The 25,550-nt window shown below is 43.0% G+C and overlaps 1 protein-coding gene across 2 annotated transcripts in view; it reads left to right on the top strand.

The window, feature by feature from the left end:
* Positions 1–21,942: 21,942 nt before the first annotated feature.
* ADGRD1 (adhesion G protein-coupled receptor D1) overlaps positions 21,943–25,550 on the top strand; it is a 182,326-nt gene continuing 178,718 nt past the window's right edge. For both annotated transcript variants that reach the window (XM_070475041.1, XM_070475042.1), the window contains exons 1-2: positions 21,943–22,600; positions 22,690–22,726. In XM_070475041.1, coding sequence (XP_070331142.1) covers positions 22,535–22,600; positions 22,690–22,726 — 103 coding nt within the window. In that variant the 5' untranslated portion in view covers positions 21,943–22,534. The remainder of the gene's footprint in view (positions 22,601–22,689; positions 22,727–25,550) is intronic.

Raw genomic sequence — 25,550 nt, 5'->3', positions numbered from 1 at the left:
TACCATGGTGGTGAGGAGGAGGGTGTCTATGATGATGATGGCTACAAGAAAGGGATATGATCTAATCTACTTCTGCCAAGACTTTGCACTGTCTAGTAGTCTGCTTGATGGAGGAGCTCCTTATGAGTGCTGAGAAAAAAATGTCAAAGGAAACTAAGGATATGCTTGTTAAAAGTCTCAAAAAGGTCATTGTTTCAGATATATTTTCTCATTTTCCAAAATGAATGAAAACTTCATTATGCCACTGCCTCTTCTTCAGCTCTTAGATTCTGGGTTCCTCTGGATATCCAGTTCAGCAGCTGCACAGATTCAAGGAAAACAAGATTGGTTATAGACACAATCATGCTTTTGGAGCAGGGCCACATGCAAGGATTTTTTTTTTCTCCCTCTTTGATAATGGCTGTTTCTATAGGTCTAAGTAAGGTGTGTGACAGTCTGCACACTTCAGGTCAATCTTTCTTTCTGACTTATAAGCAATGGTTTATTATTTTCCCACACAACACCCTTCGTGTTGCTTTAACGTCTTGGAAGTAAGCTTCATTCTGAACTTTGAAATGATTTTTTGCAAATGATTTTGAGAGGATTTTCCTGACATCGTGAGTGTATAGATCACGACATTTTAGCCCTATGTTATACTCCAGTTTTCAAATGGACTTTGGCCAATCCACCATTTCTCATTACAGGATATAATTTGGAATCTAGATCAACTGCTCTCAGAAGACTATACTGTGGAGTAGTTTAATATAATTAATTTAGATAAATTAGAAACAATATGATTTTCCACATTGACAATTTTTCTGTGTCATGTCTGATTGGAGAAGGGATTGGCAACCCACTCCAGTATTCCTACCTGGGAAATCCCATGCATGGAGGAGCCTGGTGGACTACAGTTCATGGGGTTGCAAAGAGTCAGACACGACTGAGCGCCTGAGCACATGTCTGATAATCTCTGAGAACACAAACAAGGGAAATAAAGAAAAAGATAGTTCCTGCCATTATAGGAATCGTTTAATAAAAAAAAGGCAGAAAAGAAATGAAGTGCACAAATGAGGCCCACGCAGCCTGCACAGTAACATTAATAACAGGAACTGACTAGTTTGAAACAACCTGTAGGAGATTAGGTCCAGGATTCAGGTTATTGGACCTTTAATGACTGCAGAAAGAATATATTTTTTCTTCAATGATGTGGAACAACTTGCGACTGTTAAATGTGAGACAAACAAATGAGTTCAGGGCATAAAACCTTTGTAATTTCAAAAATTCTTCATGTTCTGAGGCAATTTCTTAAATATGGCTTAGAGGCATCCAAAATTTAGGGTCAAGGAAATAAAAATCATTCAGACTGGGACACACGAGCTATTTAGACATCTGAGTTGTATGACCTGGGTTACGTTACTCTGTGGCAAATATGAAAATGTCCAGTAATTAACATTAGTGGTTACTGGGCAGATGTTTTCTATTGCCTCTTGACCCCCCTGAGGCTGAGGGGTTGGACACTATTTCAAAAGTACGATTTGAACAGTGGATGCTCACACTCTTCTTGCCACATCCATCTCCCCTATACCCCAAATCTATAAATGTTAATGTGGACTTTGGTCCTCAAAACCATCTCCCCATCAGCAAAATCATTCTAGTAACACCATCTTTGTAAACATTTTTTTATTACTTTTCTCATGAGAGTAGTGTCAGACCCATTAAACGGTCAATGGCAGTCATCACTTTATTTTAGGAACACTGCTGAGTGAGATAACCCATCTTCTCTGGAATTCTTAGTGGGTTGTGAGTCTTCATGGGAAATGCGGTTGACCAGGAATGAAGTGGAACAGCTGGAAGTATGTTCAAATCTTTTCTCCCAGGATTTATGAAAGATTTTAGAACCAGCAATACATAGAACCCTCTTGGATGTATTACCAGATAAATCCCAAGTAAATTTGTCTTGTTTGCTTTTCAAAGATAAAATGATAAGAGTATCTTCTTTGGGGCAACGTGAGATTACCAAAAAAATAAACCAAATAAAACAAATAAAAGCAAACAAAAAAACCCAGTGAGCAAACGCCAAAACACCCTGATGAGGTTTCTGTTGGCCACAAAGGGAGAGTTAGTCAGTTCGCTTTCCTCTCCTCCTTGACATACCTAGTAGCCAAAATCACATCTAATCTACTGAATTCCAAGTCATTTCATTCAAGAACAGGGTTTGGTTGGGGTTTGAGGGCTCTGAGGTTGATACTGTGTCTAATCATGCTCTAGGGTCTCAGAAGAGAAGATTGAAGGAAGGTATCTTATATTCTGGAAAGATCTCTGATAGCCGAGAAAGGAAAAGAAGCAGAGAGGGTGCTTCCTCCTTGTTTTTTTTCTAACGTTACTTTTAAGGAATTGACTGTAGTGTCAGCTGCCTGCTTTCCTGTTCTGTTCCAACTCAGTTGGCAAGGGAGGAACATTCCATGGACACTTAGCAAAACACCACATTGAAAACAAATAAATATGGGTGAGCCCCCTAAGAGGATCTTAGGGAGAGGTCTACGGGGCCATGAAAGGTTCTTTTGTTAGCAACTCCCACCGCTGGGGCCCAGGGACGGACGCAGTGGGACCACTCCGCTGAAAAGGAGATTAACACACTTCAGAAAGCAAACTGAGCCTGAGGGTGCTTCCACCCCTTAAAATTACAAGCCAAAGAGTCAAGAAGGACATTTTTAGTTACACAAATAGTTCCTAAAGTGGTTCTTATGGGCAATGTGTAAATTCTCAAGAGCTCCACCAGCCCATGCTGTGGAGCAGACCATGGAGCTGTGATGTGTGATTCAATGCTGAGATGTGGGGATGCCAGGATCTCTCGGGGGTCCCCATGTCCCTTCTTCTGCCTCATAGCAGAAGTTTGCTCTTGGATCCCAGCTGGGAAGCTTTCACATTCTCAGATGTTCTCACAAGACCCCTGAGTCCCTGGTGTCCAGGCCACTCCTTGAGGACTTCCAACATGGTGAAAGGGGGGAGGATATGCTCTAGTCAATCTGCCTTCACACTGGGGCTCACATCTCACATCAGTCACCACTGAAGGCCCACATGGGCCCTGGGAGAATGGGGGCCCCCCTTGGAATCTGGTTGTCTTCCTAATTCTGGATTTCCTGTGGGCTCCCATGGTGGCTCAGAGGTAAAGAATCTGCCTGCAATGCAGGGTTCAATCCCTAGGTGGGGAACATCCCCTGGAGAAGAGAGTGGCAACCCACTCCAGCATCTTGCCTGGAAAATGGACAGAGGAGCCTGGTGGGCTACAGTCCACGGGGTTGTAAAGAGTTGGACACAACTGAGAGAGTAAGTAACAAACAAATAAAGTGGGTTCAGCATTGCCTCCTCCTTGATTCCAAGTCTCCTGCTGCCACCAGCCAGTTCCTGTTCAGGGTCCTTCTTGGTTTCACCATCTACTTGGTTGCTCAAACCAATAACCTAGGAGTCAGTGTTGACTTGTCAGAGTCTCTTCTTGGCCTTATCCAATCCATCATCAACTCCCACCAGCTTTATTTCCAAAAGTACATCTTCATTCCCATTACCACCACCCTGTCCAAACCACCATTACCTCCTGGCTCAGTGTCCCCCAAAGCTTCTAAACTAGATTTCCTGCCTATGGCCTTACCACACTGGATGTGTCTGATCTCATGTAAACTAGGTATCCTGCATACAACTTGCCCTGCCCTCTAAGTGTTTAGCATCTACACAGCCTCTGGAGCAGTCTTTAAAAAATATCAAGTAGCTCATCTTCTGTCCTCTTCAAAACTTTCCAGTGGTTTCCCATTCTCTGTTGAATCCAGTCCAACCTCCTTTCCATGGTCCACAAGAGCTGTTCACTATCTAATCCCTGCATCTCCCACCTTCCTTTTGGACCATTCTACCCTTTCTTACTGTGTTCTAGCCATGTCAGTTTTTCTAATTCTCATGGATATCAGGTCATTTTTGCCTTTGGGAATTTGATCTCTTCATCTGGCATGCTCTTCCCTCAAGAGTTGTACATGCCTGGTTCCATCAAATCATTCAGGGCTCAGCTCAAATATAACCTGTATAGCAAGGAAGGTTCTCCCGGATCATCACCTGGAGTCATACCTCCATTCCCTCTCCCCAGTCTAGGACACCAAACAGTGTTTTATTGTATTTAGAATACTTTTCATAGTTTTCTTATTTTTTGTTTACTTGTGTCTTATGTGTTTCTTCTATCCACCCCCTCACCACCGGAATATATGTTCCTTGAGGGCAGACGTTTATTTTTCTTGTTCACTGTTCCATCTCCAGTAGCTGGGGTGCAGTAGATGCTCAATAAATACTTAATAATAAACAAATCCTCTGAAAAGGTAGCGGCAGAGGGACTGCAGATGATGAAGTGTTTTGTCCAGGGTCTTCTATGATGCTGGCTTTATGGGTATATGTGAAGCTTATCCACATATCACTTCTAGCTGAAGCTTCTGTGAGAGTGTTGATGCATTAAAAATCAGTGTTTTGGGCGAAGGGAGTTAGTGGGTGCAAGAAAAAAGGCTGACGCTTAGCCTTATCTGAAGACTTCTTTAGCTTCCATAATCACATGAGCCAATCCCTCAAAGTAAATGAATCTTTCTCTCATGTTTCTCCATCTCAATACATATCTGTTGTTGTTCTGTGGCTCAGTCTTGTCTGACTCTTTGTGGCCCCAGGGACTGCAGCATGCCAGGCTTTCCTGTCCTTTGCCATCTCCTGGAGTTTGCTTAAACTCATGTCCATCAAGTCGAGGATGCCATCTAACCATCTCATCCTCTGTCATCCCCTTCTCCTCTTGCCTTCAATCTTTCCCAGCATCAGGATCTTTTCCAATGAGTCGACTCCTCACATCAGGTGGCCAAAGTATTGGAGCTTCAGTTTCAGCATCAGCCCTTCCAATGACAATTCAGGATTGATTTATTATATATCTATACATATATACACTTATGTATGTAGAATATACATATGTATATTTATTTATTCAGTTTACCTAGAGAACACTGACCAATATACCTTCTCTCCCTCCATCCCACAAATTTGTATTCAGCTTGAATTCTATTTAATAGGGAGTAGACATGACCTGGGGAGAAGGAAATGGCAACCCACTCCAGTGTTCTTGCCTGGAGAATCCCAGGGACGGGGGAGCCTGGTGGGCTGCCATCTCTGGGGTCACACAGAGTCGGACACGACTGAAGAGACTTAGCAGCAGCAGCAGACATGACCTGGTCTTTGTGCTCTAGGAACTAATAATCTAATAAGAGAATTAAGGACACAAACACTCAAAATTCAAGGCAGGGTTCAATTGTTGACACAAGACAGGTGTAGACATAATACTCTGAGGGTTCAGAGAAGAGAGACAGACCTTCAAGTGGTTGAGAGGATTAATTCAGGAGCCAGGCTGTCTGAGCTCAATTACCTGTTCCCCTTTTTATTACCTGTGTGATCTCTGGCAAGTTACTTAATGGCCTGTGCCTCACTTTCCTTACTTACAGAATATAGAAATAATCAGTATCTACCTCATGGAATGACCAGAAATAGTAGGAAAATAAAGCATGTAAGACAGCATCATAATAGTAGAATTCAAATGTAGGACTGAGAATGGGGCATTTTATCCTAAAGTTGGGACAGTTTAAATTTAAGGTGAAGATTGGAAAGGAAGTTCCCAGTGGAGTTGTGTGAACAAAAGGAGCTGGAAGGTGTGAATGACAATGGCTGAAATATTTGATTGGATTGGAAAACAAGAAGGAGAAGAAGATAATATTGGGAAATGATGTGGGAGCATAATAGAGAAAGACGTATTAATAACCATCCTCTCTTTGGTGAGATTGTCAAGCAGAGAATTGTTGAAATGCCTTTAATTTCTGCAACAATTTACTGGTTCAGAAATCTTTGGTGACCTATGATATCTTAGAAAGGGCTTCCCTGGTGGCTCAGTTGTAAAGAATCCACCTGCAATGCGAGAGGCCTGGGTTTGATCCCTGGGTGGGGAAGATCCCCTAGAGGAGGGAATGGCAACCCACTCCAGTATTCTTGCCTGGAGAATCCCAAGGACAGAGGAGCCTGACAGGCTACAGTCCTTGGGGTCACAAAGAGTCGGACATGACTGAGCTACTAAGCACAGCACAGTGTCTTTGAAAAATATTTTTTTCCTTTTGCTTTATTTGGGTTGATTTGACTTTCTTTTCTAGTCTTAACACGGCAGCTTAGTTTATTGATTTGGGATCTTTCTTTCTTTATTTTAATATACTCATTTCATGCTATACATTTCCCTCTAAGCACTGGGTTAGCTGTAGTCCACATTTTATATTGTGTTTTTCTTTTTGATCTGTTCAAAATATTTTCTAATTTCCGTTGACTGCCCCTCTTTTGCCTGTGGATTAGTTGGGAGTTTGCTGTTTAATTTCCAAGTGATTGGAAGGTTATCTGTTCCTTTTCTCTTACTGATTTCTAGTGATAAAGAATCTGCCTGCAAATGCAGGCGATACTAGAGACAAGGCTTCAATTTCATTTTGTCCAGAGAGCATACTTTGTATGACTTCACTTATTAAAATTGGTCAAGATTTGTTTTATGACCTAGGATTTGGTCCATCTTGGTGAATGCTTAATATGCACTTGTGTATTTTGCTGTTATTGGGTGGAGTGTTCCATTAATGCCAATTAGATCCAGATGGTTGATCATATTGCTTATTTCTTCTAAATCCCTTCTAACTTTCTGCCTCCTAGTTCTATCTGTTACTGAGAGAGTGTTGAAGTCTCCCCATCTTACTCTGGCTTTGTCTATTTCTCCTTTGAATTCATCAGTTTTTTCTTCATGTGTTTTGAAGCTCTATAGTTAGATGTATACACATTTAGTATTGTTCTATCCTCTTGATGAATTGACCCTTTTATATATGTGATATTCCTCTTTATCTTTGTTAATTTTGTTTTGATGTCTATCTTGTTTGATATTATTATAACCAGCCCACCTTTTTTTTTTTTTTTGAAGGGAGTTAGTGTTGCTTTCGTGTCTTTTTCCACTCTCTTACTTTTAACTTATTTATATCATTATATGTGAGTAAGTTTCACAGAACTAGCATATATTTAGGTCATCATATGAAATCTAATCTGACAGTTGTCTTTAAAATTGGTGTGTGCTCAGTCGGTCAGTTCCGTTTGACTCTTTGTGACCCCATGAACTGCAGCCCATCAGGCTCTTCTGTCCCTGGAATTTGCCAGGCAAGAATACTGGAGTGGATTGCCATTCCCTACTCCAGGAGATCTTCCCAGGGGTTGAAACTGCATTTCTAGCTTCTCCTGCATTTGCAGGCAGATTCTTTATCACTAGTACCACCTGGGAAGCCCAAAATGGATGTGTTGTGTATCATTTACCATTTTATTATTTTTTGTTTGTTTAATGTTTTTGTCTCTCTATTTCTTCTTTCCTGATTTCTTTTGGTTTGTTGAATTGTATCTTAGCATTTCATTTTATTTATTATTTTCATTTTGACTATGTCTATTTGCTCTAGAGATTACAAAATGCATTCTCAACTCTTCACAATCTGTTTAGAATATTACTAATTCAATTTGAATGTAGATGTTCTGTCCCTCTAATGTTCTTTAACCCCAAGTTTTTTTTTTTTTTTTTTTTTTTTTGCCACATTGCATGGCATGCAGGATCTTAGTTCCTTGGCCAGGGATCAAAACTATGCCCCCTGCAGTTTTAATCACTGGACTGCCAGGAAAGTCCTACTCCTTTCTCTTTATGCACAATTGTCTTACATATTACATTCACATATATTAATGACTTCATCTGTCAATGTTGTTGTTGCTATTATTTTTATATTATTTTGCTTTCAGCTGTTGACATGTTTAAAAGAACTTTCAGGAAAGGGAAGCATAGTATATGATATTTAACCATATATCCACTTTTCCTGTTATTCTTTCTATTTCTAGAGAATTGGGCCAACAGAGAGTAAGTGGAGACTGACAAGTATAACCTAAATTTCTGATGACTTTGACCGAGTTCTGAATAAGGCTGTATTACCTTCTGGACTATTCACAACTTTTTTTCCCTTTTGTTGAAATCTGTTTTCAGTTTGACTTTCTGTCCTTTCTAATGGAGAGCAGCCTGGTTGACACAGTCTTAAAGGAGGAGGTTTTGGGGAAGGGTACTGTGATAATTCTTTTGTTGTGGTTTAAGTTATAACAGGCTAACAAATCACAAAATTGCGGGTGTAATTCAAATTTTTCTAGTTTAATTTCATTTGTAGGGTGTTTAAGAAAGTCAGGATTAGAATATTTGTCGTTGTAGTCTCTCCTGGAATAAATCTCTTGAAATGCAATTCTACCTTTGAAGGTTTTTATGGATCTTGACATTTGTTATTCACTGAGACAGACAGTAGAGTATTAATTAATTGCCAGTTTCACTGCAGTGGTCCAGCATGATTTTCTAAAAGGGGCACAATGACTGTCCTTTTCTCTGCAGCTGATTTCACTTCTAAATAGCAAGTCATATTGTTTGCAGGAGGATATGTTAATTGCTCATATGATGATGGTGGTGATAATGACGTACAATTGTTACTTAGTGACTCATTGGCGCTGGTCCCATCTGTTAATATCTAGAGTTGTTTATCCCTCAATTTCAGGTAGATGAAAATGAACATGGATTTGTAGGTAGGTACCCATGACTGTTTAAGTGGCCGAGTTCTGAACAAAGTGGATAACTCACTGTGGACTGAGAAATCACTTAAGATGAGTAATTATGATGAGGTCAAAATTAATTTGTCATTCTGTATCAGTTGGAGATCATTTTCAAGTACATGTAACTGAAACTAGACACCACTGGCTTAGCCAAATAGAGGGACAGGTATGATAGTTCATGATGTCACCAAAAGACCCAAGCTCCTGCTTACCCTCGTCTCTGCTGTTACTAGTCTACAGGACTTTTGGGACAGGTATATAAATTATATGTAGGAAAAAATCAGCCCCTTTAGAGTATAGTTTTATGAGCTTCGACAAACACATAGGGTCATGTATCCACCACCATAGCAAGATATGGAACAAGCTGAACACCCCCTACATTTTCTCTTGTGCCCCTTTAGAGCTAGCATCTCCTTTCACCCCTACCCTGACAACCAATGATCTATTTCCTGTCTCTACTATTTTATCTTTATAAGAATGCCATATAAGTTAACTCATTCTTTCACTTGGGATAATGAATTAGAGCCTTATGCTGCTGTGTGTGTCAATATTTTCCTTTTTAGAAGAAGTGATTTTATGGATATCCCTTTTATGGATAGAATTTGTTGATCCATTCACTAGTTGAAGCACATTTGGGTTGCCTCTAGTATTTGTTGATATGCTATCAGCATCTGCATGCAGGCTTTTGTGTGACCATGTTTTATTTCTCTTGGGTACATACGTAGTAGTGGGATTGCTGGGTCATATGATGGGTATGTGTTTGGTGGTGGTGGTGGTTTAGTCACCAAGTCGTGTCTGACTCTTGCGAATCCGTGAGCTGTAGCCCACCAGGCAAGAATATTGGGGTATGCAGCCATTTCCTTCTCCAGGGGATCTTCCTGACCCAGGGATCGAGCCCTGGTCTTCTGCATTGCTGGCAGACTCTTTACTGACTGAACCACCAGGGAAGCTTCAGGGATGTGTTTAGATTTATACAAAACTGCAGAGTTGTTCTTCAAATGGCTGGAACATTCTCAGCAGTAATGTCTGAGAGCTCCAGTTGATTTACCTCCTCACCATCACTTGGCCTCGTAGTTTCTTTCCAATAAGGTATGGGTGTAACAGTATCCCCTATTTAAAAACTTTTATTTTTTTAATTGTGGTTTTGTGTTTGGCTGCATCAGGTCTTAGGTGCAGCGTGCAGGGTCTTTGATCACCCTGCAGGGTCTTTTTTTGCAGTGCAGGGACTCTCTAGTTGTGAGTTGTGCACTGATTCCAGAGTGTGGGGCTCAGTAGCTCTGATGCCTGGGATTCGTTGCTCTGCAACATGTGGGATCTTAGTTCCCTGACCAAAGATTAAATTCATGTACCCTACGCAAAGGATGCTAATTTTCCATCAAAATGTATCTTCCTTGGTGAAGTGTGTCCTCAAGACCCTTTATCCATTTTGTACTGAGTTGTTTTATTGAGACTTGAGAGTCTTTTATAAAAATATGCATTTTGCAAATATTTTCATCTAGTCTTCTGTCTTCATTTTCTTACCACTGTCTTTCTGAGAGTTTGGGTTTAGCATTTAATTTAGTTGGATGAAGTCCAGTTTCTCAGTTTTTTCTTTCATGGTTTGTACTTTTTGCATCTTTTCCAGTAAGTCTTTGCCTTACTCAAGGTCACAAATATTTCCTCCATATTTTCTTCTAGAATATTATATATTTACATTTTATGTTTAGAATTATGATTCAATTTGAGCTAAGTTTTTGTTGCATGACAAGGCTTCAGTTGAGTCTTTTTTTTTTCTTAATGTGAATGTCCTACAGTCCCAGTCCCATATGTTGTAAAATCTATCCTTTCTCCACTGTGTTCCCCTTGTTGAAAATCAATTAATAATGAGTTTGGGTCTACTTCTGCATCCTCTTGTCTATTTCATCTATTTAAACATATAATTTTTTTCTAATGCTATGCTCTATTGATGACTGCAGGTTTATAGTAAGTCTTAAAGCTCTCCAATTTTGTACATATTTTTCAAAATAGTTTTGTCTAATCCAGTTTCCTTTGTCTTTCCATATTCATTTTAGAATCAGTGTTGATTTTATATATATATATTTAAAAAGTGGGATTTTTGTTGGGGTTGTAGAATTGAAATATGAGTTGGATTATTTGGAGAGGGAATAGACATTTTAGCAGTATTCAAGAATACCGTGCATCTTTCCATTTATTTAGGTAGTCTTTGTACATATTTTGTTAATTTATATATATTTCATTTGGGGGCACTATATTATTAATGACAGGTTTATATTTTAATTTTTAATCATTCCTTGTTAGCATATCAAAATACAATACATTTTTTATGTTGACCTTGTTTCATGTGACTGTGGTAAGCTCACTTGTTAGTTCTAGTAATTTTTATACTCTAAAGCTCATCGATTTAAAATGTACAATTCAGTATATTTAGAGTATTGACAGAGTCATGTAACCATCACCATTATCTAATTTTAGAACATTTTTACCACCTCCAATCCAGGTAGCTCTCTTTCCTTTGGATTTCTAGTCTAATTCCATTGATTAGAAACCATACTTTATATGATTTCAGTATTTTATATTTGTTGAGGTTCTTTTTATGATCAACTTTGGTTAATGTTTTATGTGCATTTGAATATGATCTATTTTGGTTAATGCTTTATGTGCATGTACAGGGTTATCATTTCTCTGTTGTCAAGTTAGTGTTTTGTCAATGTCGTTATATACCCCAGCAACGTACGTTGATAGATCTGTTGGTGTTGGTCAGGTCTATATCCTTAGTGATTTTCTGCCTACTTATTTTATTGATTACTGAGAGAGGAGTCTCCAGATATAACTGAAGGTTTACCTCTTTCTTCTTTCACTTATACCAGTTTTTGTATCATGTATTTTGTGGTTCTTTTGTCCATTGAATACATATTTAGAGTTGTTATGTGTTGTTGCTGAATTCATCCCTTTGTAATGTAATGACTCTCTTTATCCCGGATAAAATCCCCTGTTCTGAAATCTACTTTGTCTGAAAATATAGCCACTTCAGTGTTCTTTTGTTTAGTGTTTGCAAGATATATCTTTTCTGTCTAATTTTTAACCTTGCTGTGTATTTATATGTAAAATGTATTTCTTATAGACAGTATATTTTTTGGTCTTTCTATTTTATCCAGTGTGAGAATCTCTTTCTTTTATTTGGTGTGTTTGGATCAACTAGATTCAATGTGGTGACTGAATAAAATCTACTCTCCTTGCCAGTTGTTTTTTTTTTTAATTTTGCTAGTTATTTTCTATTTGTTTCATTTGTCCTTCCTTCTCTTTTTATCCCTCATTTTTGGGCTGCTTCTGGATGAATTCAGAATTTACTGTGATTCCATTCTGTGTATTATTGTGATGTGTGTATGGTTGCTCTGTTGTGTCCAACTCTTTGTGACCACATGGGCTGTAGTGAGCCAAGCTCCTCTCTCCATGGAATTCTCCAGGTGAGAATACTGGAGTGGGTTGTTATTCCCGTCTCCAGGGGGGTGTTCCCAACCCAGAGAATGAACCTGAGTCTCCTGCTTTGCAGGCAGATTCTTTACCATCTGAGCCACCAGGAAAGCCCTTTTGTATTATTATTAGCTTATTATTTGCACCTCTATAAAATTTTTTTTCTGGTGGTTGTCCTAAGGTTTACTGCATTTTCTCCCAGTGGTTATCGAAGGATATATTTCTTTAATAGGTTACATGCTACTGTTAACTTAAAAAATGCACAATGTGAGAGTTGTGAGTCAAGTTTCATTTGGGGGCAAAATGAGGACCGCAGCCCTGGAGACAGCGCCTCAGATAACTCTGAGAACCTGCCCCAGAGAGGCCAGTATATATGTGATTTTGGAGAAACATGCAATCAAGCACGTATTTCTCCAGAAGATTTCTGCTAGTCTCACGAAGCTTTTGCTAGTCATGAGGAACAGTTGTCACCATGAAGCATTTTAACGCTTTTCTAAACATGAGGAGATGTAAGAATTGGGCTCATACAATCTGCTCCTGAAAATATCTAACTATCTGAAGACCTGTCCTGCCAGATTTCCAGAGGACAAGGTGCCTCATTTCTGCTCTCCACCCTGAACCCCTTTCAGGGGCTGTTGAAGGTCAGCATTTGCAGCAGCATATGACTTAGTCCTATAGAGACAGATGGCAAGTGCCTATTTGTAGTTGACACTGCCTTCCAATCACATTATACCCCTGTGTGCAGGGCAGACCCTTCACAACTGTATGTTCCCACCTTCTCCCTCCCTTCTTCCCTGACACTTCTCACACATCACGCTTTTACATAAGCCATCAACCTGTTCTGCTCTGTTTTTTGACAATTCAATTTTTACAGCAATTAAAAATAGGAAAAATATTCTTTCCTGTTTACCTCAATTGTAACCATTTCTGGATATGTTGAGGGCTTCCCTGGTGGCTCAGCTGGTAAAGAATCTGCCTGCAATGTGGGAGACCTGGTTTCAATCCTCTAGGTCCATCCAACTCACTTTTTTTAAAGTGCAAAATTCAATAACTTTTAATATCAAACCATGATTTGTGCAACCATCCCTGCTTTCTAATTTCAGGACAGTTTTATCATCTCTCAAAAGAAACTCTATACCCAGGATCAATCACTCCTCACTCGCATATTCTCAGTCTCTTCTTTCATTTTGAAAAATACTATTATTAGGTATAGAATTTTGAGTCACAGTTTCCCTCTTCCTATCTTCCCAAACTCCAGATATTTCACTTCATTGTCTTTTGACTCACATAGTTTCCAATAAGAAGTTTATTGTAATTCTTGTCTTTGCTCCTTTGTATGTAATGTGTATTTTTCTCTTATTTCTCTTCTGATGTCACATGTCTAGGGGTGTGTGGTTTGTGTGTATGGTGTGTTTATCTGGTGTGTGAGGTGTGTGTGGAGGTGTGTGTGCAAGTGTGTGTACATTTGGCATGAGGAATATGCACATGCATATGTGTGTTCTGATGTGTGTGCATGTGTGTGTATGTGCACATGCATCTCTGTGTTGTGTGTATGTCTGTGGCATGATGAATGTGCACATGCATATGTGTGTTGTGTGTATGTGTGTGCATGTGTGTGTGTGCATTTGTTGGTCTGTTTGAGATTTATCTTTTTTGGGACTGTCTGCACTTCTTTAATTTGTGGTTAAATGTACCCCATTATTTTCCAACATTCTTAGTTATTTGCTCTTCAAATATATTTTGTTGTCTCAGTTTCCCACTTCTACTTCTGGAATTTCAGTATACTCATATGAGAATATTGTGACACTGTTCCTTCATGCTCTGGTTTTTAGAAGTTCCTTTTTTCACTTTGTGGTTTAGCTTGGATAATTTTAATCGATCCATCACAGGGTTCACTGATTCCTTCTCTGCCTGTATTGCATCTACTTATGAGCTCCCAGAAGGAGTGTTTGATCTGTTATATGTTTTCAGTGGCAGCATTTCTATTGATTCCTTCCTATAATTTTCATCTCTCTGCAGAATTTTCTCTTCTGTACATGAATACTGTCACACTTTCCCACTAAAGCATTTAACATATTAGTCAGAGCTATTATTTAAAACTTTCTGATGTAGTTTTGATGGTTTTATCTCTAGACATGGTTTTCCCTGCTTTTTTTGTGTCATACTTTTAGAATAAATGCTGGGCATCAGGTGTAACACAGTGAGGACTGAGGTCAACAGTACAGCTGCTGGGAAAAAGGTGTACCTTTTCTGCTCTTTTTCAGCTCTTTTCTGCTGGGCATTAATGTGTGTGTATGCAGTAGTGCACACATGTGCTTATGCATGTATGTAATGTATGCATGCATGTGTGTATGCATGTATAAACATGCATATTAACTCATGACTGTGCACTACACACCTATGCATATTATGTGTGTGCGTGCCTATGTGCGTGCATGCATGAGCACATGTTTACTTGTGCATGTGTGCACATGGTTGTTCATAATATGTGCACACGTGTGAACACACACATGCATGTATACACGTGCACACACTTGTATATGTATGTGTCCACACATGTTCACGTGTATGTGTGTATGTCTGTGTGTGCATGCATGAGTACAGGTTTGCTTGTGTGTGCATGCACACACAGGCATGTGTATGTGTGCATGTGCGTGTCCATATGCATATGTGTGTGCATATGCCTGTTTGCATGTATGTGCATGCTAAATCAGTCTGGTGGGGAGTGCAGCTGGCTTGGGTTCTGTAGCCATGGTTACCGTCAGCACTGCACTGGCTTCAGTCTCCTCTGGCATAGCCTTGCACTTGGGGTGGGGTTGGTTTAGCAGAGGGAGTTCCTCACTGTTCCTGCTCCACTTTCAGTTCCAGGCCTTTCTCCTCAGCCAGAACAGCTTCCCATGCTCTCACCTCTCCTGTTCCTAGGATGCTGAGTCCAGCTGGCCTGGAAGTGTGATGGTGGGAAGTCCATTTCCCTGGTCAGTCTCAGGCTCAGGTTGCCCAAGTCCCTGCATTGTGGGTGGATGTCCTCAGTGGCTCTGCCCCTCTTTGGGTACAAGGGGACCTCTCTGCCCCTCTCTGGGGACAGAGAGTGGTGTCTCGCCTTCCTCCAGCCGCGGAGGTTCTTCCCAGTACCCTGGGGTGCAGTGGCAGCTGTCCTTCTCCAACAATGTCAGGATTTTGGTCCCTGGGGGAGAAGGTCCAGGCAGGTGTCATGCCTGCACCATAGTGGCCACTCACTTCTCCTGTGAACCCCGCTGAGAGGCTGCCTCACGGCTCACACCACCAACATCTTCTTACCACCTGCTGGTCATAGAGAAGGGCCTGGGTTGGGGTGTGAACTCCCCTCTGTCTGCAGCAAAAAGGGGCCTTATGCTCTCATCTAGCTCACACCCTCCTTTCCAAATTCACTGCAGTTCTTTTGCTGAATTCTCCTTACCTGTGTGGGCCCCATTTCCTCATGCCCCCTCTCACTTGAGCCAAGACTCATGCACACCTCTCCTTAGAGGAGTCTGTCTTCCTCACATTTCAGGCCTGGTGGGCACCCCGACCTCTGCATGCTAGTGGACTCAAGAAATTCTCACTTTTGTAGATGTGGAGGCTGCTCTTGTGGTGAAGGGGTCGTGCTCTTTCCAGCCTTCCATGTCCTTGGAGAAAAAGTTTGGGTTTCCATGCCCCCAATCACAGGACAGCCGCTCTGTCTCTTCTCATCACTTCTGTGCTTGGGCCAGAGAAAAGGTCAAGGTCAGCAGGCTTCAGGAAGAGCAAAGTTCAAGAGTGTTTTCTTGGAAGGCTGTGCCACAGGCATCTGCATATATCCCACTGTGTGTGGTCCCCTGGTCGCCCCAGCTGAAAGGGCAGTGACCGTTTTTAACTGAGTTACAGGCACACTAACGCACTTATTATTATTATTTTTTGGCCGTGCATGATCTTAGTTTCCCGACCAGGAATTGAACCCATGTCCTTGCAGTAGAAGCACAGACTCTTAACCACTGGGCCACCAGTGAAGTCCCTCCCCCGCCACCCCATGCACTTGGGATTCTGCCTGGGGAGAAGGGAGAGACTGGATTTGGGGCAGGCAGTTACCGTGTCTTCTAGGCAGTCTTCTTAAAACCCTTCTCCCCAATCTCAACAATTTCTTAAGCTCTAACCCTCCCCTCCTCTTTGGAAATTGGATGAAAGCTATGGACCACACTCCTCAAAAGTTCACGTGTTTGCTTCAAATAGAATTATGCATGTGACTTCAGGATGTTCTGTGACTCTATGAGGCTCTGCCTGCATGTCAGGACCTATGGGACCGTCACCACTGAGGCTTAGTCTTTTTCTTAAAAAAATTTTGAATTGGAGGATAAATTGCTTTACAGTATTGCATCAGTGTCTGCCATACAACACAAATCCGCCATAACTATATATACATATCTCCTCCCTCTCGCGCTTCCCTCCCACCGCTCCCCCCGCCCCTCACCCCTCTAGGTCATCACAGAGCACTGAGCTGAACTCCCTGTGTTATATAGCAGCTTCCCACTAGCTATCTATTTTACACGTGGTAGTCTACATATTTCAGCGCTAATCTCCCAATTCGTTATACCCTCCCCATTCCCTGTTGTTTCCACAAGTCCATTCTCTCTGTCTCTCCATTCGTTCCCCAAAAATAAGTTTGTCTGTACCATTTTTCTAGATTCCATATATATGCGTTAATATACGGTATTTGTTTTTCTTTTGCAGACTTACTTCACTCTGTATAACAGGCTCTAGGTTCATCTCCCTCTGATGGTCAATCTTATCCTGGGTTGTCCAGAAGCAGAGCCTGGGGTTGACAATGTGTGTGTATAGTTTTCTAGGAGATGGATTCCAGGCGTGAAGGTGTTTACAGGGAAATAAAACAGGCCGGTGAGAAAGTCAGTTCAAGGGGTTGTTACTGAGTTGCCAACCCTGGAGTAGAAGAGAAGGAGGAGGTGTTTATCTGCTGGGTCCTGGGCCCACTGGGCGGGGAGGCTCCCTGTCAGTAAGCAAGGACCCCGTTGTGGGTATTGATGCGTGTGGCCACGTGGCCCCCCACCCCCACATCTCATCTGTCAGGTGGGAGGGGCCCCAGGCGGGCGAAGGCACGCTGTGGGGAGTGAGGCTGGCAGGGGCTGCTATCAGGAAGATCATCCCAGTGCCTGGGACTAAGGAGTGAGGCTGACAGGACCAGCAGTGATGAGCAGGAGGGTCTGGGATGCCAGCAGCCAAGCTCCACCTCTCTCTCCGTCCTCCCTCCCCTCCTGCCCCTTCCTTTCTGTGCCTACAGGTCATTGAAAGACAAACGACTGCAACTTCCCAGATCCATCCCTTTCGCCAGGACTCTTGATCACAAGGGACAGAAGCCAAGCTCAAACTTCCTCCAGGGAAATGTGAATTGATTGGTGCCTCTCGGTGAAAACTGGCTCTAGCATCTCAGATCGAGGAGCTCGGCGGACAGCATTGAATCTCTTAGTTAAGTCTGTCCATTCTTTGCACCGTAGTAACTCTTTATAGTGGAAAAGCAGCTACGAGCAGCCTTACTTTAAGATCCTTCTGGGTTATAGCAGCTCCAGGTGGGGTGGGGAGACTCTTTTCTTCCAAGGTGCTGGTCTGGGAAGATTAGAGCCTAGTAGTAGGATGCATGACAATCACAGGCCTGGGGTGCAGAGGTGCTGCGGGGGGGGGTTCCCCCCTCCCCCAACCACCTGCCCTCCTGACAGAAGCACATCGGCTGATGGAGGACACACCCTCCAAAGGAAGGCCACTCACTTGTAGCCACAGAAGGCGAAGGGGGAGGCTGGGCTGGCAGAAACAACACAGGCCCTTGGTACACCCCAGGCTACTTCCGGAACGTCTTTCCAGATTGTTCTTCCTTCCCTTGTCCCTTAAGAGAGAGAATTCCCCAACTCTCTCCCACCATTTCTGCAGTACATTCATCTCTCAAACTCTAACCCTGTGGATTTCTATGGTATCTGTGTGTTGCTTGTTCCCCTAACACTGGCTGGGCATCACTGTTCTTCCTGGGGTGGGGGGGGCTATCTCCACAAGACACAGTGGGACGGGGTCAGCACTGCCCAGGCAGCTCCTTACAAATGTGATGATGTGTTGAAGGCTGTGTGGGCGGGGAGGTGAGGCTGAGGGAGGGGAGAACCAGGCCCTAGGAATTCATCACCCTGCGGTGTCCGGTGTCCGGGAGGCTCTGAAGGGCTCTTCATGAGCTCCACGCTGTCCTCCCGCTCAGCAGGAGGACACCTATCTAGTTGTGGGTGAATAATCCAGTTAAGCCCCTATTTTCAGTCGACTTTACACTTTGTTTCATCCCTGTAAAACTGTATTGAATAGAACCTAATTGGAATTTAAGCTTCCTTTGATTTGTTTCAGCTTTATCACAGTATAATTGACAAAATTGTAATATATTTAAGGTGTGCAATGTGATGATTCGATATACATGTACTCTGTGAAAGGACTCACACAGCAGAGCTAATTAACACATCTGTTACCTCACATCTCACATATTTATCTTTTTTTGGGGGAGTGAGAACATAAATTCTACTCTCTTAGAAATGTTAATTACACCATATAGTCTTATCCATTAGAATCACCATATTATATATTAGATCCTCATCGTATAATTGAAGGTTTACACTCTTTTACCAACCTCTGGTAAAGGGGTTCACAGGGATGGGATTCCAGACCCACACTCCATCAGTATCTTTTCCGAAATCCCCCGTGTGGGAAAGGATGCTTTACACGGAGATGGGCTCATCTCAGCACCTGAACGGGAACCGAGAAAGGTTAAGAGATGTAAATGAGCACAAACCTGCTATCTGGGGTTGAGATGAAAAGCAAGTCCATGGGGAGTAAGAGCAGGTTCTGCTGACTTTGATTGCATGAAAAGATGCTCAACATCACTCATTGTCAGAGAGATGCAAATCAAAACCACAATGAGGTACCATTACACGCCAGTCAGAATGGCTGCTATCCAAAAGTCTACAAGCAATAAATGCTGGAGAGGGTGTGGAGAAAAGGGAACCCTCTTACACTGTGGTGGGAATGCAAACTAGTACAGCTGCTATGGAGAACAGTGTGGAGATTTCTTAAAAAACTGGAAATAGAACTGCCATATGACCTAGCAATCCCACTCCTGGGCATACACACCGAGGAAACCATATCTGAAAGAGACACGTGCACCCCAGTGTTCATAGCAGCACTGTTTATAATAGCCAGGACATGGAAGCAACCCAGATGCCCATCAGCAGACGAATGGATAAGGAAGCTGTGGTACATAAACACAATGGAATATTACTCAGCCATTAAAAAGAATATATTTGAATCAGTTCTAATGAGATGGATAAAACTGGATCCCATTATACAGAGTGAAGTAAGCCAGAAAGATAAACAGCAATACAGTATACTAACACATATATATGGAATTTAGAAAGATGGTAATGATAACCCTATATGCAAGACAGAAAAAGAGACACAGATGTACAAAACAGACTTTTGGAGTCTATGGGAGAAGGCAAGGGTGGGATGATCTGAGATAACAGTATCAAAACATGTATATTATCAAGTGTGAAACAGATCACCAGTCGAGGTTGGATGCATGAGACAAGTGCTCAGGGCTGGTGCACTGGGATGACCCAGAGGGATGGGATGGGAAGGGAGGTGGGAGGGGGGTTCAGGATGGGGAACACATGTAAATCCATGGCTGACTCATGTCAATGTATGGCAAAAATCACTACAATATTGTAAAATAATTAGCCTCCAACTAATAAAAATAAAAGAAAAAGAAAAAGATGTGAATGAGCACAAACCTGCTATCTGGGATTGAGATGAAAAGCAAGTCCATGGGGAGTGCAGGTTCTGCTGACTTTGATTTCTACCCAGTTTTTATTGCTGTTATTGTACTGAGATGCCTCGTGTTATCTGATGGTGATTTTTAAAAAATGTTTATTGGAGTAGAGTTGGCTCACAATATCGTGTTGATTTTTGCTGTATAGCAAAGTAAATCAGTTATACATATACACATATCTGCTCTTCTTTAGATTCTTTCCCCATGTAGGTCATTATAGAGCACTGAGTCGAGTTCCTTACGCTATACAGTAGGTCCTTATTGGTTATCTATTTCATTTATAGTAGTGTATATATGTCAGTCCCAATCTCCCAATTTATCCCTCCCCCCTTCCACCCAGTAACCATAAGCTTGTTTTCTACATCTGTCACTCTGTTTCTGTTTTGTAAATAAGTTCATTTGTACCATTATTTTAGGTTCCACATGTAAGTAATATCATATGATATACGTCTGACTTTCTTCACTCAGTATGACAGTCTCTGGGTTGATGGTGATTTTTATGGGTAAAAGAAGAGCACACCCAGTGTGGTTCAGTCTCAGTGATGGGACAGGCCCATTTAATCAGCAATCTGCCTAATGTTTCATAAATTAAGAACTGGACTAAGGAAAGTCTGCATTGGCTCCCCCTCCTCTTGCATCTTTCTCTTTCTTCCAGAGGGTGGCGGTGGGAGGGAGAGAAAGCAGATGAAATGCAGAGATAAAGGCTGTAAGTTTCCGCTGAGGCTATCAGCCTAGGCTACAGGATAAAGGTGCAGTTACGACAGTGACATCTGCCATTTTTTCAAGTGTGAAGAGATGGAGAAGTGTGTGCTGGAATTTTCTGGAACCCTGCTGCCGCCATGCAGGGAAGTTCAGGCTATCAGATCATCTGAGAGGTTGTAGGCTACAGGTGCAAGTTGAAAATAATCACGTCACAGTTTTGACATCACTTTTTTTTGTTCTCCCCCATGGAGAGTGGAGGTCATTTTCTTATCCTCTTTAGGAAGTACTTGGACTCTGTTCCCATTTAAAGTCAGGACGAAGGGGCTAATAAGATTAGTTAACATTTAATGAATGTTATTTTCTACTTTATAAAAATAATCACAGCTAACATTTATTGAGTGATATTTTTTTTTCCTTGCAAAAAACAGCTAGCATTTATGGAGTGCTACATATTTTCCAAGCACTGCTTTGAAAGCCTTATATATGTCATCTCATTTCTTGTTACTTTGGAGCTGAAACTATGACCTCCATTTTACAGATGAGGAATTTGAAACAGAAAGGTTCAGTGACTTGCCTAAGAATGCACAGCTAGTTAAGTGTTGGAGATGGTACAGGGAGAAAAGTACTAGTAGTTAAGTATGTGTTAGTTAGGGGCTTCTCTCGTGGCTCAGACAGTGAAGAATCTGCCTGCAACGCAGGAGACACCGGTTGGTATTTGTGTGGGTTAATGGTGTGTGTGTGTGGGACATGTATGCAGTATAGATTCAAGTTTTAGTTTCTAGTAAAGTAAGATGAGGCTGGCTAAGGGCCCCTGGGTGCTGTGGTGGGGGAGAGATGTGGGGTTTGGTGTAATGGCCCAATGCACCTTGTAAAGAGTTTCATTCATCTCTGAAAGGGTTAAAGAGAAAAGTGTCCAGCATCCTGTGGAGGGCATGAGCTGGGGATGGGTGCGGTTCTTTTTTTTCTATCCCTAGATCACCTTACTTTTTCCTATGGGCAAAGAAGACTCAGCTCTAAACAGAGTGTATTGTCTGTTGTACGTTTTGTATTTATTAATATTTACACTGACTTTGAGGGTGTTAAGGGAAGGCAGCTAAGGTATGTCCACACCCCGGCTCTGTCTACTCTGCTTCAGAACTGCAGGTCATGAAAATAATTCCCGATTCTTCTTAACAGACCGGTGTTAGGACCCAGGAAGGATCCAGCAGCTGTGGGATATAAACAGAGGAGCAGAGCTGAACAAAGTTTGAGGAGAGAGCCTTACATCACTCACTGTCTCCACCCCGAGCTCCGGGGGGACAGACGGAGGTGTAAGCCTGAGTCACACCAGAAGAGCTTAGGCAGAGACGCTCTGACCGGAGAGCCCCAGGGAGCTCCAGACACAATTCCTCCCGCTTCCAGGAAAAAGGGCTATGTCCAACTCCGGACCTGAATGGAGACAAATGACAGCCCTTGACAGAAAAAGAAAACCGTGAGGGACCCACGATCGCCCGCTGAGCCTCGCCACTGCAGTCCCAGCCCTGGATCGCTTCTCAGGAGTTTAGATCGGAAGCTGTTTCCTCCTCCACTCATCCCGGGGCCAGTTGGTCGCTCCAATGTGTTTATTGATCACTGAAGACTCTCAAGTTTGGAGACAGGCAAGAAACACCTATTAACTCTCCACGACTCTCCCCTCACTCTGCAGTTCACAAACTCTAGCTAAACAGATGGTGTTCTGCTTTCTGGAACCTGTGACAATGTCCCTTTCCCAAAGAACTGAAAGTTAAAGGCAACTCTTTGTCACAGACCCTCAGGAATTCCACTTGGATCATATTTTCACCTCTGAAAAAAACCATGAAGAAGCTGCTGCCTCTTTGCTGCTGGCACTCCTGGCTGCTGTTATTTTATTGTGATTTTCAGGTAACGTCCCCGGGTGGTGCTCGCTGAGACGGGAATGGATTTCTGCTGGGAGGTCCCTTTTGTCTCATAGTGTGATGTTTTGTGTGCAGGTGCACGGTGCCCACGCCAGGTCACAAGTCCATCCAGGTAAGGCAGCTTCCCTCATCTTCTGCTCATGACCTGTCCTCCCTGTCCAGTCCGGGGTCTGGAGGCAGTTTGCTGTGTGTCTCTGAGGCTGTTGGACAGGGAGCCCTTCTTGGGCTCCTCTGGCCCCACCAGCTATCCTGACACCTTGTCCCCTGGGTCACTCATTGTCCTCCACCTCTGACTTGGAGAAGCAGGTCCGTGTGCCCCGAGCCTCTCGCTTTGGGGCATCTGAACACTTGTGATTCAGGAAATGGGATGTTCGCAGGTGAAGCATCTTCTGTCCTTGACTCATGTCATGCGTCTCCAGCGCAGATACACTTGAGCTGCCTTAGAGCAGCTTTGGTCCCCATCCTTTTGCCCCTGCCCGCTTTTGTCCCCATCCCTCCGATGGGAGCTGGACTGCTCCAGCCCCTCTGAGGAAACCCCTCGCCCACCCCCAGGTGGGTTCGCTTTCCCTTTGCTATCGTGAGTCCTGTCTGGACGCATCACCATGAGGCTTTCCTTGGGGAGGACGGAAGAGGCGAGAAACTCTTCCTTGCTCCTTCCCAGAGAAGGAGGCCGGTGGGACCATGGTGGCGTTGCACTTACTGGCCCTTGTTCCCGTTTGCTGCTTGGTTGGTACATGCATGGTGGAGGGGACCTCACACTAACATCCCCAAGTCTTTGCCTGGGACCCGTGAGAACAACACTGGCCTGGGGATGAGCGTGCTTCTGGCCATGATTATTGTCTAGAGCAGCCTGCTGCCTCCACAACCCACCAGAGATGGTGGGCGCAGTATCCCCACGGTGTGAATCCAGGTCCCAGGAGACGGACCCTGGTCTGGTGGGAGCAGCAGCGTGGTGCTGGGTGAAGGTGGACGTGGGCTGGGAGTCTGTCCCCTTTGGAGTGACACGGCCCTCATGGTGGGTGCTGGGGCATCCTGTCATCTCCCTGTCTCTGCCTGCAGGTCTCACAGGGCTTGCCGCCTCTTCTTTTTCTTTCTTTCTTTTTCTTCTTCTTCTTTTTTTGTTTTTAACAAAAGTTTATCCTTAAATGCACAACAAGTTCCAAGACAACACTTCCTCCTGGCTATAGGTGGCAAAAGACATTTTGGCAGGGAATCCAGGTGTTTAAGCAGAAATGGGCTTAAGGATTCTCATTGCCTCAGGCACCAGGGCCAGCAGATTTTTCGCCAGATTTCTTTATTCCACCTGTGGCCAGGGGCGTTTCCCTGGCAGCCTTCGCTGTTAGTTCCCCAGGTTTCTTCTGCTCCTCCTCTTGTTTAGGCTTGGCTGTCTTATCTTCCTCATCCGTCTCCTGCGCTTCCTCTTGGGCTGCTTCAGGGCTTCTTCTTGCCACCTTTGCAGCTCAACATAGCACCTGCTGCCCCTTTCCCAGGCCCTTCCAGGCTGTGCTGCTGTTTCTTTTTATCTGCACATTCAGGTTCAATCTTCTGTTGAAAAGGATGTGAAGGTGGTAAATTTTCGCCAGCTCCCCTTTCCTTGGCCAAAATGCTGAATGATCTGGGGATAAATAAATCATTTAGCATCACACTAGAGGGAGGCTGTGTGAGTCCTACCGCTAACCCACGCCTCATAGCTCATGCTGATTTCCCGGGAGATGAGGGGAGGGGTCTGGCCAGAAACATCAGGCAGAGCGAACAAAGCGGTCCTGGGACCCGTCAAGGAGGAAAGAGAGCTGCAGGGGGGTTCCCACATTGCGCCTTTGGCCACATCTACCCACGTCCACTCGCATCCTAGACTCTCAGCTTCAATGAGTAGCTTGAACCCGGCCTTGGTTTTATAGAGAGACTGTTCCTCTCACATCCTAATTTAGTGTAGATGTTTTTCTGTTGGTCAACTAACTACCTTAGAGAAATCATACTAATACTGACGATCACAAACATGTTACTAAAAAGAAGCAATAGACATTGGAACCTGGGTGGGGAGAGTTTAAGTTCAAAAACCCAGATTTCTGACACATACATGTACACACACACACATAAACACCCCAGGCCTTGTTTTAAACAACCGGAATATGGTGCAAACAGAACAGTCTGCACACTCAAGTTGCAAAGAGTCTGATAGAGGAGACAGGCAACAAATATACTAACAAACAAAAACTTTCAAATTATAGTGTAAGCGCCATGGGAAGACAAACAAGGGGGTTGGTAGAAAGAGTGGATGTTGGGTGATAAAAGGTGATCAGGGCAGGCCTCTCAGAGGGTGTGTCCCGTGGACCGAGGCTTGAAAGACAAGCTGGTTTTACGCAGCAAGAGATCAAGGAGACTTCTGGGCAGGGTGACTGTAGGGAGTCCTGGTGTGGAATGAACCCCGTGTGTCATGGGCCAGCAGGAGGGGACCACACTTGGCACGGGATTGGCAGGGACCGCTTTTCCTCTGGGTGGTGTAGATTTCTGTCCAGTGAAGTCAGGGGAACCCTGGAGACATATTTCGCTCCACACATTCAAGGGGTGAGGGCTCCCCTCTACTGACACAGAGAGTAAGTAACAGGGAAAGGATGGAATAGAAAAATCTGGAAGAAAACCTGGAAAGGAAAAATGAAAGCTTTTATTAACTTTCTTTCTGAATATTGATACCCCTCCCTCCCTCCCCGTTTCACCAAACTGGATCAATGAAACATTAAATATGGATGAGAAATTATTCCTGAAGAACTGATTTTTTTAAAATGTGTTTTATTGAAGTATAGTTGATTTGCAGTGTTGTGTTAATTTTTGCTGTACTGCAAAGTGATTCAGTTATACATACATATATGTGTATATATATATTCTTCATCATATTCTTTTCCATTATGGTTTATCACAGAATATTGAATATAGTTCCC

This window comes from Odocoileus virginianus, chromosome 12 (assembly GCF_023699985.2).
Source record: "Odocoileus virginianus isolate 20LAN1187 ecotype Illinois chromosome 12, Ovbor_1.2, whole genome shotgun sequence".
Taxonomy (NCBI): Eukaryota; Metazoa; Chordata; class Mammalia; order Artiodactyla; family Cervidae; genus Odocoileus; species Odocoileus virginianus.
This window is presented reverse-complemented; position numbering and strand designations above follow the sequence as displayed.